This window comes from Polyodon spathula, chromosome 4 (assembly GCF_017654505.1).
Source record: "Polyodon spathula isolate WHYD16114869_AA chromosome 4, ASM1765450v1, whole genome shotgun sequence".
In the NCBI taxonomy this organism is placed as follows: Eukaryota; Metazoa; Chordata; class Actinopteri; order Acipenseriformes; family Polyodontidae; genus Polyodon; species Polyodon spathula.
This window is the reverse complement of record NC_054537.1, coordinates 19,829,845-19,844,699: the sequence shown is the minus strand read 5'-3', so window position 1 is coordinate 19,844,699 and position 14,855 is coordinate 19,829,845. Positions and strand designations below refer to the sequence as shown.

Genomic DNA, 14,855 nt, shown 5'->3' with positions numbered 1-14,855 from the left:
ACTGTCTGTTGAAGTGGCCGAGTAATAGGCAACAAACGAAACTTAGGAACTGACATGTCATATCACTCAAGCCTTAGTTTCAGTTTGCTGTAGTTTCTCTTAGGAACGTGTGTTCAGGATACATAATTGGAAAGCTCTAATTCTGTACTTTCAAACAAGCCAAGAAGCTTTACTGTGCCTGAGATACTCATACGAGAAGGTTGGGCCTGCCGATACGCTACGCCTGGGGTCCATACGGAGGCCGAACCTAAAACAATTTGGGAAATTCAATCAGGCTACCTGGACTAGAATTATCCTTTGCATAGTGTAACAGGATGGGTGCTTGACAACTACTTAAAAGGAAACAAAAAATCAAGTCACTAGATCCACATAATAACTGATATTAAAGCAATGTGGGGTCTGAATGGACCCCAGGTTACCTTATGAGGGTTAAAAGGTGTCATCGCTGGGAAGAGTAAACTCCAATGACAGGTGACTGGGGCAGTTGAAACTGGCCCTAAATGTTAAGAACGCTTCAGCAATGATGAATGATATATTTAAGGGGGAATACAATAGTAACATGGAGGGTGAAAGTAGCTGGAATCAAGAATGTTCTTCCTTAATTCCCCTGTTCAAATGCACTTTCTGTATAAAGAGACTCCTTTCCTCCTTTCCCTTTCCTCAATCTCTAGAGCAATGGCTTCTGAAATTCTTCCCCTCCAAGGAGGAAAATCCACTCAAAACACACACCCACGCACCCGCTTTCCACATCACTCGGTCTGTCACAAGCTTTTTATCAGATTAACAAGAAGAATATAATATTGCTTTTTAAGAGGAAAAGACAAAGAAAAAAACAAACTAAAACATAGCACAGTTATTCATTATACAGTAATATATTCAAACACTTCACCACAAAACAAAGATTTTTAAAAGTCTACAGTTCAAACAGTAAATCTCCTAGATGTCATCTATCAGGATCACAGAGTGGAGGAGTGACAGAGAGGGGGAGATCAGAGGAAGTGTTGTCTGGGTTCAGTGGTTCTGCTTTTAAACACACTGGCTCATTCTAATTGAAAACAAGAAAAAAAAAACACTCTCTGTTACTGCCCTTATGAAAGGTAACCACAGTCATTATCCCATGCCTCTCTCAGGTTCTGCTATGTATTTACCATCATGTATCATATTTTCTTTACCATACCATGGTAATGCCTATGCATTACCATGCTTTCACTGTGCTTTATTACACTTTGCTATGCTTTTACTATGGAACATTTTTATAAGGGTTACTTTACCATGCTGTGCCATGTTTTTTTTTTTTTTTTTTTTTTTTTTTTTAAATAAGCTTTACCACACCTTTCTGTGCTTTACAATGCCTACCTATGTTTAATCATGCTGTCACTGTGCTTAAATTACACTTTGGTATGCTTTTACCACGGGGGAACTTTTATAAGGGTAACCCTATAGCCAATCCTTTAAGAGTTAGGAAGTCAAACAAAGTTTTGAAATAACATAATAAATAAGGAATGACATGCTCTCTCCATTTAAATCACAGAAATGATACATTCAACATCCACAGTGCCCTCCCCAAGTGCACATGCAGAGTTTGTGCTGCGATGATCCAGCCCTATTCTGCTGGAACTACTCAACAAGGAAGGCATTATCCAAACTTCTCTTGTGACATGAGCAAGCAAGCAGCTGTCTAAACTAATATTGGATCCCTGTGCATCTGGGATGCTCAACATGCTGGTGAATGTAGTGTCTATACTAGTATACTTGTATTGGGTTGGTTATAACAGGTTCCTCCACAACTATTATTCACTGAACAAGTTCAGAAATACTAATTCTATGAACACCGAGAAAGGCTTCTTGTCCAAACTCCTGTCATTGAATTGATTAAGTTTCTTTCTATGTGTGTTTCTAAATTGTCAGAGGATCAAACATGGTCTGTTCCTGGGGGGAGAAATCCCAAGTTTGCATCCAGTGACTCCTTAAATCTAATTATGAATTTCATTGATTTAAAGAGAGACAGAGCAAATGCGAGAGACAGACAGCCAGGTTGTTTAACCACAGGTGCACCCACACAGAAACCACCTCAAAACCTCCCGGACTATTTACAATAATAATAATAATAAAAAAAAAAAATCTTAAAAGGGAGAGAGAGGAATAGATAAAAGAAAAGATAACCACGCTAGAAGAGTATAAGAAGAGAGGGAGGCAGAGTCACAGCCCCCTGTCAGTCCAGCGCTGCGATGACTTCCTGTGCCAGGATGCATGTTGGGATGGCGGGGAGCGGGCACTGCAGGAGGAGCCTAGTGACTCGCTGAGAGAGGCGCTGTATGATGGTGAGGGGGAGGTGGCGTAGCCACTCGGGAGTGGGATTTGTAGATGAGTTTGGCTCGGTGGTCCGTGTGAGCCCGGGCGTTCTTGCGAAACGTCAGCTTGTGAGACTCAATCTGTAGCGGGAGGAAGAGCAGGGGGCAGAGGAGGGAGGGAGGAAGAGATGGGAGTGAGACAGTTTGAGAGGGAGCATGGAGGGGGGAGGGGGGTGGAAAGGGCAGGGTGATACCACATAGCAGGGTTAGATGCCTGAAAAATAAAAGTTAATACCGTTTTGAGGATTAATGGTCATGGATGTTAAACAAACAAACAAAAAAATTATAATAATCAAACAATGGACTAAATCAGTAAGTGCATGAAGGTTAATTAATGAAATAAACAAACTGTAAAATAAATTATACAGGAATGAATGAATGAATGAATGAATGAATGAATGAATGAATGAAGAGGGAGACCCTGGTGTTTGAACCCATCTGAACTTGATTGTCTCTGGACTAGACTGGACTGGACTGGACTGGAGTATCTTCTTTGGGATCACCTGGGATAACTAGTGGACCCCGCCCTTTTCTTTCTCCTTCAATCTAGTTCAGTCTAGCTCAGCAACACATCTCATCTAGAAAGTATCTCATCCAGAAGTCACTGGACACTAAAGCTCATGAGCAGCTCAAATGGGAATCATTTCTTGGTGCCGGCAGTTAGAACTGATCTCGTCCGAGACGCACTGCTCTCACAGTTCCACACGACAGCCTTTTACATCCCATCTCCACAGAGCTCAAGCACTGTGACTCTAACCCTGGCCTGCACTACAGTGCCCCCCTCAGGTCAGTAAATCTAGAGCCCTAGGCAAATGCGGGAGCTAGGCAGGTCTCACTTACTTGTCTCGGGGATGTGGGGATCCAGACCCTTTGTCTCTCTCGTCTCCCCGGTGCAGGCAGGAGTCTCTTTTACTCCATTCTCCCGCGCCTCGCTCCCTGCTGGCGCTGCAGTAGGAGTGACAATAGGGGGAGTCACAGCTCCCTCAGCTGCCTCCTTCTCTCCCTCAGCCTAGAATACACAACAGGGGAACAAGTGGGGTGTCAACAGGTGGATGGGAATGGGGTGGAGAGTGGGTAGGTGAATGCCATTATAAAAGTTTACCATAGTAAAAGAATACAGAAGTGCAATAAAGCATAGCAAAAGCACTGTAAAGCCCGGAGAGGTACAGTAAAGCAAATGTAATGGTAATTTCATGGTAGATGCATAGTATTTAAAAATTTACAATGCAAATTTACTGTGGTAAACACTTAAAGGTGGGTAAAACATACATCAGGGTTCAATTGAAGACACTGAGAAAGACTTGTTGAAATGTTTGTCATTGATTTTTTTAAAAGTTTCTTTTATTATTTGAAGGTACCCTTGCTGTATGTTTCTAAGTGTCACGCCAGTAATCAAGTTGAAGTACCTTCTCAACTGGAACACGTATAAACATAGCAATTAAACAGACAAGCTGAAAATAGACTGCGCTGTGGATTACAAGTGTAGACTGTTTTGTCATTGCTGAGAGTGTAGATCTCACACTCAGAATGCCAAAGTAGCTGCAGCTAATACATTCCAATGAGGGCTGCTTCATGAAAACTGAGCCAGCCAGCTCTATCCCTAATGTTTGAACCCTGAGTGTTGGAGGGGGTTGGGCAAGGCAAAAAGTGCTTGTAGCCAGCAAAATAATTTCATAATGAAAAAGAAATTCTTACCTGCCACTCACTTCCTTTCACTATATAAGTTTTAAACATGCAGTTCTTCAATAAACATGATATTGCAAACATGTACTTCCATTTGAATACATGGTATCTGGTAATACTTTAGTAAAGAAAGTGCTCGGTGAAATGACCAAGCTAAGTAAAAGCATGGCCTACAAACAGGTATTTATTTAACTTACCAGATATGATGTTTTAAAATGAAAACACATGTTTGCTAACATAGGCTTCTTTCAAAACTACCCATTTGAGACCTATACGGTGAATGGATGTCCAAAAATAATTAAAAAGGTGTTTTCTGAGCAGGAAACCTTTCTAGGCTTCTTTAACTGTTTCATAATACCCAGGTGTTAACTACTGTATACCGTGCACATTGCTTCAAGTCCAATTGATTAGTGTCAACTCTGGAGATCACTAAAAAGTAGAATGGAAAGGGCTTGCTAGGATGGGATAAACCTTCAAGTGACTGTAGCTAACAATATAATTCCATAAATCTTCACCATTTTGCAGATGCATTAGCTACATTAGCATTAGCTACATTTCATTTTATCACATGGTATCTGGTACTACTTTAACTTAAAGGACAATCTCAGTTTCTATGCCTTATTCTTGGATTATCTGTTATCTGCACTTGTACACTCTGGGTCATTTTACCTCAGCAGTGTCTTCCGGGTCAAAGCATGTTACTGGCTCAAAGCTTGTCAGTCAATATGGGAAGCAGATGATTGGCTATTGACAGGAAAGACAACAGTGAAGGGGTGGGGACAATTTCACTCTCCAGGTGAAAAGATCCAGGAAGTATAAGCTTGTAAACAGAGTTTTCTTTAACCTTGTTGTACCAGATACCATGTTTTGAAATGAAAATACGTTTTATGGAACTATTGTGTTAGCTACAATTACTTTAATGGGACAAATTTTTCTTAGGTTCTTATTTATAATTCACCGGTTGTATGAGCAACTAACGGGAGGGCTGAGCAGTGATGCTCTTTATCCTGTTCATCGTCTATCTGTCCATGAATGTACAGGTTTCAACAATAAAGTTAGTCTTGTATCTGACTATCTAGCAGTGTGCATATCCACTAAAACTCTTCTCTTGCACCTACTGAGACCAGTTCATTTGACTTGGATCTTTTAGGAACGCAGTCATTTTGTCACAATAAAAGTAGACACCCAACACATAACTTGCTTAGACTTGCTGCTTCCTGAGGTTTCTTTTTTCCCCATGGGCTTACAAAATACTGTAATAAATCACTCACCGTTTAGAGTAACACATTTATTTTTGAGGTGACTCGGGTTTTTATTAAAACATCATGGTTGCAGGAGCTCTGCTACTCAATTCAATTATCTTCAAATATATTCTTTATGTCTGACCAGCAGCTGACCTTGCTGAGATATCCAAGCTGAGAAAAATGACAGCCAATTAAACTGGTGTCAGTCATACCCAACTCTTTCCTATTGTTGATTTTGAATAGCTCAGCTCCTCAGTCTTAGCTTGTCGTTAGATCAGCTGGTCAGAAAGAAATTTCTTGTATAATTAATGGCGTTTCAACAAAGAACCCCAGTCAAATACTCTAAAAGGTGAGTGATTTATTAAGGTATTAAACATTGAAAAGCAGCTAGCCTACTTCCAGCACAGGGCTGACCCTCACCTTCACATTCCCGCTGCCTGGCTCATGCCCCACATTGTCCATGGAGCCTACCTTCGACTGGGTCTTGTCTTTTAAGTTCGTCTTGTGGCTCTCGATCTTCACTTCACCACCACCTGAAACAGACGCAGCACTCAGCACCTCAGCCGATCAATGTCAGTCAGAAACTGAAGAGTTTTAATATCTCTAAAGGAGTTTAAACAATAAATTGAAATCTATGTAGCAGAGGCATGTTCTTGCTTTGTTGTAGCTCCTAATGTGCTCTTCATTTTTTAAATTTGTTTGTGTTGGTCACGTGTGTTGGTTAAATGCAGTTGACAACAGAGTAACAGCACATGAACAAGAAGAGACAGAAGACACACATACAGAGAGATGCTGCAGTGCCTGGCTTGTGAGTCATGTGACACACAGACATACAGAGAGATGCTACAGTACCTGGCTTGTGATTGATATTGGTCTTGGAACCACATTTCGATGTGACTTTGCTCACGTCCACTTTCCTGTTGAGAATTTGCACCTGCATGTGTAAAAAAGAGAGCGCTGAGGTACAATATGCAAAACTGCGGCTACACTTCACCCCCTAACCACACAAGACAATGTGACCTACAACACCAGTTCTTAATTCAAATAATAAAACAGAAATACCATTTACTTCTCAGGATCGCACTCTCACATACACGCTGCTTTTCAGTTCTAATTATATATGTAAGACAAAGTGTAAAAGTAAATTAGTGGAATGGTGTTAGTCCAACTTTGGAAATAAGCTTCCTTGAGTTCTGCTGGCAATACATTGTTGTGCACTAGATGGTGCTGGTGCTTACTAATAAAGACACTGATCTAGCCTACATTATACATGTACTAAACTAAACTAGACCTGAAGAGCAGCTCCTGAACTCAATGTCTAAGAACTTTAACACAGATTCAGTCTCACACCACACACACACATGCATGCACACAATTGCACACCACACACACACACACACACACACACACACACACACACACACACACACACACACACACACACACACACACACACACACACCTCTAGGGACACCTCAGATACTTGAAAACAATTCAAATGGAACACAAAAAACACACTGTCATCAATAACAACACCAGTTCTGAATTCAAATAATAATAAAAAAAAAATGCACACAAGATTGTTTCAACTGAATTAATAAAATCAAATCAGAAAAGTAAATATTTGTGAAAATTATAAATAATGCATAATGAACAAAACAAAAATAATGAACTAGAAGGATACACTGTACTGGCAAGCAGTCTGCATAATGCAGTCCCCACTCTCTCAATGGATTCTCGTGACAAACAATACTACCAGCCAATCACAAAGCATCAATCTGGAGCTTCTCACACCGGCACAGGGACCAGCGTGCTCACCTATACGAGTAATCTCGCAGTTTTCTCCTGGTTCTACGAAGCACTTATCATGGTATGCCATGTTTATTATAATGCCGTACCATACCTCTCTGGGTTTTACAATGCTTACCTATTCTTTACCAAGCTTTCACTGTGCCTTATTACACTGTGCTAGACTTTTATTAAAGGTCCCTCTCCTCCAGTGTGTCCCTGCTCAGCATTGCTGTGAATCGACTGCAATCTGGCTGAGAGAACAGTAATGCAGAGCTTTACAGTAAAGCAGAGCAGTGTGAATCACAGGCTCACCAGTGTAAGAACAGCAGGTATGCATCCCTGCCAGACTGAGCAGCCCTATAGACTGTGAATCCAAAACACCACAGTGACACTGCACCCATCTGCGCGTCTATGTTAGTGTGGTTACTGTGTACTGGTTTTAGGTGCAATGAAAGTTGCAGACAAAAGTATTTGGGCAGTTAAAAAACCACAAACAAAGTGATTTCTGTAATTTCTAATTGTTCTATTGAAAGATATCAATTAAAAGTAGAGATTCAGCTTTATAATAAAACAGCACATTATTACATAACATGCATAAAATGAAAAATAACTTGCAAAAACTAATTTCATATTTTGATAAAAGTATTTAGGCTCCCTTACATTGGTATTGTGGGTGCCCACCCTTTGCATCCTTTATAGTTTGCAGTCTTTTTTTGTATTTTGAAACCAGTTCCTGGCATCTTTCTGGAGATATTTTTGCCCATTCTTCAACACATATAGCTTTGAGTTCTGCAGTTGACTTTGGTTTCCTTTTTGCAACAGCAGCCTTCAAGTCAATCCACAACATCTCGAAGGGATTCAATCTGGGGGCCGAGATGGCCAATCTATTACTGTAATTTTCAGAAATTCCACTTCAGACTTTGCAGAATGCTTAGGGTCATTATCCTGCTGGAATACAAACTTCTGTCCAATAAGCCTTCTAGCACTGGGTAACAAATGAAAGTGCAAAACGTCTTAATATTCTGCAGCATTCATTGGTCCTTCTGCAATAAGGTTGCCAGTACTTGAAGAAAATCAAGCCCATACCATCACACAACCTCCACCATGTTTACCACTGGGCATGATGAACTTTTCAATAAATTCTACTCTCCCTCCAAACATATTGTGGCTTTCTTGGTAAAAAAAAAAAAAAAAAAAAAAAGTTATATTTTGGAATCATCTCATCATAAAATTTGGTTGAAGAAATCATCAGGCTTCTTCAAGTATTCAATGGAAAACTCCAATCGCTTTCTTTTGTGTGTTGTTTTTAAAAAGGTTTGCATCTTGGTTTTTGCCCATGGACATTCATCTTGTTAAAGTATCGTTGAATTGTTTGCTTGTGAATGTCTTGACCATTTTCTATGAATTCTTGTGTCAAATCTTTTGCAGTAATCCGAGGATTTTGCCGGGCGATCGTTGCTGTACTCTTTAGTTTTAAACATTTTTGTTGCTTTTTTAAGTCACAAATTTCCAGTTTATTTTCAGCACTTGATGATTATGTATCTATTTATTTTATAATTATCATCAGGTGTTGGTTTTCAATCATGATAACTGTCAATAATTAGCAACAAATGGGTTTCATATGAAATATGTTGATTGCCCAAATACTTGTCAAAGTATGAAATTCGTTTTTGCATGTTATTTTTCATTTTATGCTTATTATGTAAAATTGTTGTTTATTATAAAGCTGAATCACTACTTTAACTTCTATCTTTCAATTAGAAAAGATAGAAATTACTTTCTTTGTGGTATTTTTTTAAAGTTAATTAATTAATTGATTTTTAACTGCCCAAATACTTTTGTCTGCAACTGTATGCACAAGAAGTCTTCTGTGAGGGAAAGATTTGAGACAGTGGAAGAGAAATGGTTGTTTCCAATGGAATCCAGGACATTGTTTGAAGTAAATGAGCCAATGAAATGTAATGTAGACAGTACACATTTCTGATCTCCTGAATGGTTGAGAAGCCTTATCTCGTATGTTAGCCAAGTACCCATCACTGGGACCTGCCAGTCCAGGGCTGGAAATAAGACTCTCATTCATAGCAGTTTGATGCATCCCTGGTTTTACTAAGAGTTTAATATGACACACCTGAGCTTGTTACCTATACACTGGGGCCAATCAAGTATACATTAAAATCTGGAAATGCTAAAACTGTATGCAATATGAGTCTTATTTCCATCCCTACAGTCTCACCTGGTTTAACAAGCTTTGTAGTTTTTTAAATTAACATTAAATACAAAGGTATAAACATTTCCTTTCTCATAATGCAGAGTGCACATCTACAAATCTACCTGGAGCAAAAGGTATTAGGGCACTCTACTAGTTTCTGAGGCGGTGTAAAGAGAAACTGACTGATACACAACAATAGTGGCCGTGTTCTGAGAAGCAACTATACAGTAACTACCGAAATCTAGCTATACAGTAAACAATGGGAAAGTCTGGGTCACAAGAAAGTGTGCCCAACCTCTTCTGGGAAGAGACCTTGGTTATAGTTTAGCCAGCGTTAAAACACAGGTCCTTTGTGTTACTGTAGAGTTAAGGCTGGTTCATACTTCAATTGCATTGTCATTGTTTGTGCTGATTTCTAGTCTCTCTAGTCATGCTAGTGTCAGGATTTTCTCAGCTCTAGCCAGTGGTGTTGCACAGTCGTCTCCCAGTGGTTGTAAGACTGAAGTGTGAACCAGCCTTTAGTGTAGGTGTGTCTAAACGACAAGACATGATGTGAGACAGCAGATCGATGGTCGAGGTAGAGATAGTAAATCAGGAGATCTTTAAAAAAAAGTTTACCACAGTACCTCTGCAGTTTTTCCATAGCCCTCTCTGGGTTTTAAAATGCTTGCACTATGGCACCCTTTTATAAGACAAGGTGCTTACAGTGTGATTGAGATCAACATCAGAGGCACAGAGAAAGGCTTTCAATGTGACAGAGACTCAGAGGTGAGTACATAGTGACTGAGATTAATGGCAGATGCACAGAGATGCTTACAGTGTGGCTGAGGTGATTGGTAGAAGCACAGAAATGCTTAGTTTGACTGAAGTGATTGGTAGAGGCACAGAGATGCTTAGTTTGACTGAGGTGATTCGTAGAGGCACATAGATGCTTACAGTTTGACAGAGTTGACTGGTAGAGGCACAGAGATGCTTACAGTGTGACTGAGATTAATTCTACACATAGAGAAATGCTTACGGTGCGACTGGGATTAATGGAAGAAATAAAGAAAGAGAGATGACCGGCAGATGGAGATAGAGATGTATTACAGAGTGCCCAAGATAGAGGTACAGTGATACTAGAGTGACAGTAGCTTGGAGGAGGCTGCTGGTAAGACAGGCTGTAATGAAGTGGGATGGTTACTCACACTGGGTTGCTTGGAGCCGACTGTGCTTTGCATGCGGCTCGGGGGAGCAGATTTTTGTGCTTTTGAGACCTGCGAAAAAAAACCTCCACTGGCTTTACTGGAGAGCAACACACAGCTCTGCACACATTACAACACATCAGAGCAGACAAAGACACACACAAACATGTCAGTATCTATCTATCTATCTATCTATACAAGAACATGATCTGCAACTACTGTGTGTGTATCTAATATAGAATTATAAACAAGTATTTACTACAGATTAAAATACAATTTCCTCAAATTCAGTACGTCCTTTTCTAAATAAATACATTTGAGGCAACAATTAAGTAATTGTAATCTAAAATTTTGACTCGTGTGTGTCTGTCTACGTGTTTTTCATCACTGATTGAATGGAATGTACTCTGCTTATGCCTTGTGACTTACTGTACACCATTCACGTACACACATACATATATATATATATATATATATACACACACACACACACACACACACACACACACAAAACATTAAGACACTCACAAAAAAACAAAATGACACTGAAGTGTAAGGAAGAAAGTGTGTGAGAGGCACGGTGAATGGGGGAGAGACATAGAAAGACAGAGAGAAAGAGAGATAACAAGGAGAGACAGAGGAGGTGTGGTAGGCTGGAGATTTAGCACTTATAATTAGGCTTGACGTTTATTTTTCAGGGCTCAAAAACGCCATTATAAATAGCAGTGTCTGAACTCCTGGGGTGCATCTCAGTCTGTTCAATACAGCAGCACTGGCCCTATCGGGTTAGTTCCTTTAGAGAGAAGGAGGCAGCGGGGGTTCTATTACAGCTGTGCAGTTACTCTGATTACCTTTAACAAGGAATAATGTAGCTAATAATGTGATGCTTTTCTCACCATTTTTGCAGTCTAATAGCTCGTCAGAACCTAACCTACCTTTGTTTCATCCATTTAATTTTCATCACAGAACACAAAGTTCATTGTACGCAAGCACTGAATACGAGTCACTGAACTGCAGAATAATAGGGAACTCCATAGAAAAGTCACATTAAAATGTCTTTAGAAAATCTAAAGAGATTTTTTTTTTAATCAAACAGATGAAACAAAGGGAAGACAAATAATCGCTTTAATTGGGGTTTGTTACCAGGAGATTCCCAGTTCAATCGCAGCTCAGCCGCTGACTCGCTGTGTGTGACCCTGAGCAAGTCACTTAACCTCCTTGTGCTCCATCCTTCGGATGGGACGTAAAACTGAGGTCCTATTGTAAATGCAGCAGCAGCAGTTGTGATGCATAGTTCCCCTAGTCTCTGTGAGTCGCTGTGGATAAAAGTGTTTGCTAAATGACTAATTCATAATAATGATAATAACAATAATTGATTAAGTTCAGACAAGTCTTTCGAACATTTTATATGAGTTCACGCTGCCAGAAAACATTGTCTTATTATCAATGATTGACACTTAATAATGTCCAAACTGCAAATAATGGGAAAAGCATAGTTTCATGTTTCGCAGCGAACATGTTTTTAACAGGTTTCTTTCTGTTGCTGACTTAAAACACAATAAAGGGAACTGCTTGGAAAATGTGAGTATCTGCACAGCCCTCGTTTCAATTCATTGTGAGGAAATCTTCACATCCCCCAGACCACTTTGGGGAACTAGGAGATGTCATGCGGGGCAAGCATTTCACTGAGAGTGGACGAGAAGGGGCAGGTTCACCAGGACAGCATTATTAGCAGGTGTGACTTCAGAGTGTTTCTCGAGGGCAGTTAGTGGAAATTAGACAGGTGACACTGGATGCTCTTGTGTGAGCAGTCGTGAGTCAGTGTTAGAGAACTAGGAGCTCCTGGTTAAAGAAGCTGGGACTTAGAGACAGGTATAGTGTGTGTGTGTGTGTGTGTGTGTGTGTGTGTGTGTGTGTGTGTGTGTGTGTGTGTGTGTGTGTGTGCGTGTGTGTGTGTGAGTGTGTGTGTGTCTGTGTATGAGTGCATATCTCTTATAAACCATGGCTTGACATTACTTTACAATGCTTACATTTACATTACCATGCTTGCACTGTGCTTTACTACAGTTTGCTGGGCTTTTACTATGGAAGACATTTATAAGGGTTAGTGAGCCTCTGGGTTCATCAGTACAGAGTGCTGGTGAGTAGATTAATTCAGTTAGTACACAATACATTAATAAGATTCACCTCATTTCCATCTGTTAGGGCATCCAATTACAAGTGACTAATCCGGTCTACGTCCTGCATCTTTGGTCAATCATATCCCCAACAGACTGCTAGGTATAAATTTTTATTCATATTGCATGAATCACTACATCTCCCTGCAGCATATCAGCACCTAGTGACATGCGTGTTTAATGTGCTTGCACAATCCAGGGTGTAAAATATTAGGGAGCAGTCAGTGAGGTCTATTTTAATGTTCTAAGAGAACATAACACTGCAGATCTGACTACAGCTCTAAAGGAAAGAGAACTCCACTCAATAGTGTAGAGCTGTATAGAGGTCTGTAGGAAAGAGAACAACACTGCAAAGCTGTATACAGATCTACAGGAAAGAGAATTCCACTCAAAACTGTACAGCACTCTAGTACTGTAACACAAGAAAGAGAACTCCACTCATAAAAGCAGACCAGTAAATGAATCTAATTTATATGACTATCTACGGCCATTTGTATTTGTTTTTCAGTATGGCAGAGCAGTATATATTTTTTCCTGGACTTTTATTATATTTAGTGGTTGGTGTTAATTTAAAAAAAAAAAATAAAGTTAATTAAAATAGACCCCAATGTAACAACAAAAGTAGGTTGTGTAACCTGGAACTGAAAATTGCAAAACTGAGCGCTGAATGCTGCATTAAAAAAAGTGGGTACTGCTAATGACCATCTTAGAGCTACATTTAGAAACACTAAAAGAAATGTAATAAACAAATTGAAATGACAACTGTTTCCAGCAGCAGTCTTCTTCAGTGGTGAAATGAGTTTCGATTCACTTACTTAGAACCACCCAATTGGTAAATGGTCGAGGGCCTCCTATTAAGAGCAATGTGCTGATTTGGTTTTAGACAGAGATGTGAACGGTGAAGTCAGGCTGTGTTTGAACGAGATGGAAATGAGGTGTTGGTTAAACCTGTGAGACCCAGTACTTACATTCCCACCACCAGGAACATGCTTGATATTGTCCTTGGAGCCACAGCGCGAAGTGACATGGCTGTAGTCGTTTTTTTTGGTGACTATCTGAACCTACAATAGAGCAGCAGAGCAAAGAGGGTGAGGGGTCAACCAGGGGTCAGGAAGTTACAGCCGGGAAAGAGAGAGGGAGCTACAAACGCAGGTTTTCACAGCTTTCAGGCAGCACACAAGACCGACACAAATATACACATTTACACTGCCTGGACTTTCTATTAGGACTGCCCAATCGAAGAGCGCCCTTGTGCAGGGTAGGTTCTTCTGGTAGACACCAGGGCCCTCAACTGCTCTGGAAGACCAAACAAATGCTGTAGTTTTACTCCAGCAACTGCATTGCTTCATGTGTACCATGATGGTGACGGCTGCATTCAAAACCATAATGCACCAGAATTCTGCTTTACCAGAATTGTGCACAAATGGCTGAGACTTCTTGCATGGTCCCAGCGATCCCCAATTGTAATAGGCATTCGCTGAGCATGTCTGGGATGAACTTGAACAATGCGTTCATCAACCTGTGCCTACCCCTATGCATCAATTGCTTGAAATACTGATGACTGAATGGATCCCTCTGTGGAGTCTATGCCACGTCAAGACAGTGATCAGGACAAACGGCGTCCCAGCCCAATATTAGGGACAGGTTGTAATAAAGTGGCCAGGCAGTGTATACGTCCGCAGAGTTAGGAGCCAGTCAGGGGTCAAGTACAGCTGGGTTTATTTAAATCAAGTACAGCTGGAGTTTTGTAAAGCTGCTGCCAGTGTCTGCACAGAACCACAAGCCTGGGCTCAGACTCTGTAGCAGTTGCAGTCACTACGAAAGCAGCTTTACCACAAAAGAGAGAACAATCACTGTTGAAAAGCTACTGCTGTTTTATCCTGTAGATTGAAAAGCTAATAATTAGCAGTAACACACCATTAAGAGAAGATCTGGGGAAACAAACAAACATTTTACCACCAGAGGAAACTCTCTGAGCAGAGCTGTGAAGAAGAGTTTAAAAAACACAGAGGGTTGAATTAAAAAATTAAATAAATCAAATCAAATCTAGAAGAAGTAGCTGACATCTGAGCAAGCTTTAAAGTTCACAGTGCAAACAATATACTTCCAGTGCATCTTACCTAATATGTATTTCCATAATTTCCTAGGTCTCACATTTCCCTTACAAACACACACATTATGGTAAAGGTGAATTGGATTATTTTTTTTTTTAATGG

The 14,855-nt window shown here is 40.2% G+C and overlaps 1 protein-coding gene across 14 annotated transcripts in view; it reads right to left on the bottom strand.

Moving 5' to 3' along the window:
* Positions 1 to 1,362: 1,362 nt before the first annotated feature.
* LOC121314291 (microtubule-associated protein 4-like) overlaps positions 1,363 to 14,855 on the bottom strand; it is a 129,670-nt gene continuing 116,177 nt past the window's right edge. For 8 of the 14 annotated variants that reach the window (XM_041247384.1, XM_041247378.1, XM_041247379.1 and 5 more), the window contains 6 exons: positions 13,608 to 13,700; positions 10,466 to 10,534; positions 6,131 to 6,212; positions 5,699 to 5,811; positions 3,192 to 3,360; positions 2,455 to 2,565 (listed from right to left, as the gene is read on the bottom strand). In XM_041247384.1, the coding sequence (XP_041103318.1) occupies positions 2,558 to 2,565; positions 3,192 to 3,360; positions 5,699 to 5,811; positions 6,131 to 6,212; positions 10,466 to 10,534; positions 13,608 to 13,700 (534 nt within the window). In that variant the 3' untranslated portion in view covers positions 2,455 to 2,557. Of the gene's footprint in view, positions 2,433 to 2,454; positions 2,566 to 3,191; positions 3,361 to 5,698; positions 5,812 to 6,130; positions 6,213 to 10,465; positions 10,535 to 13,607; positions 13,701 to 14,855 lie in introns of those variants that run through there. The other 6 variants (XM_041247377.1, XM_041247380.1, XM_041247381.1 and 3 more) reach the window with 4 other exon arrangements.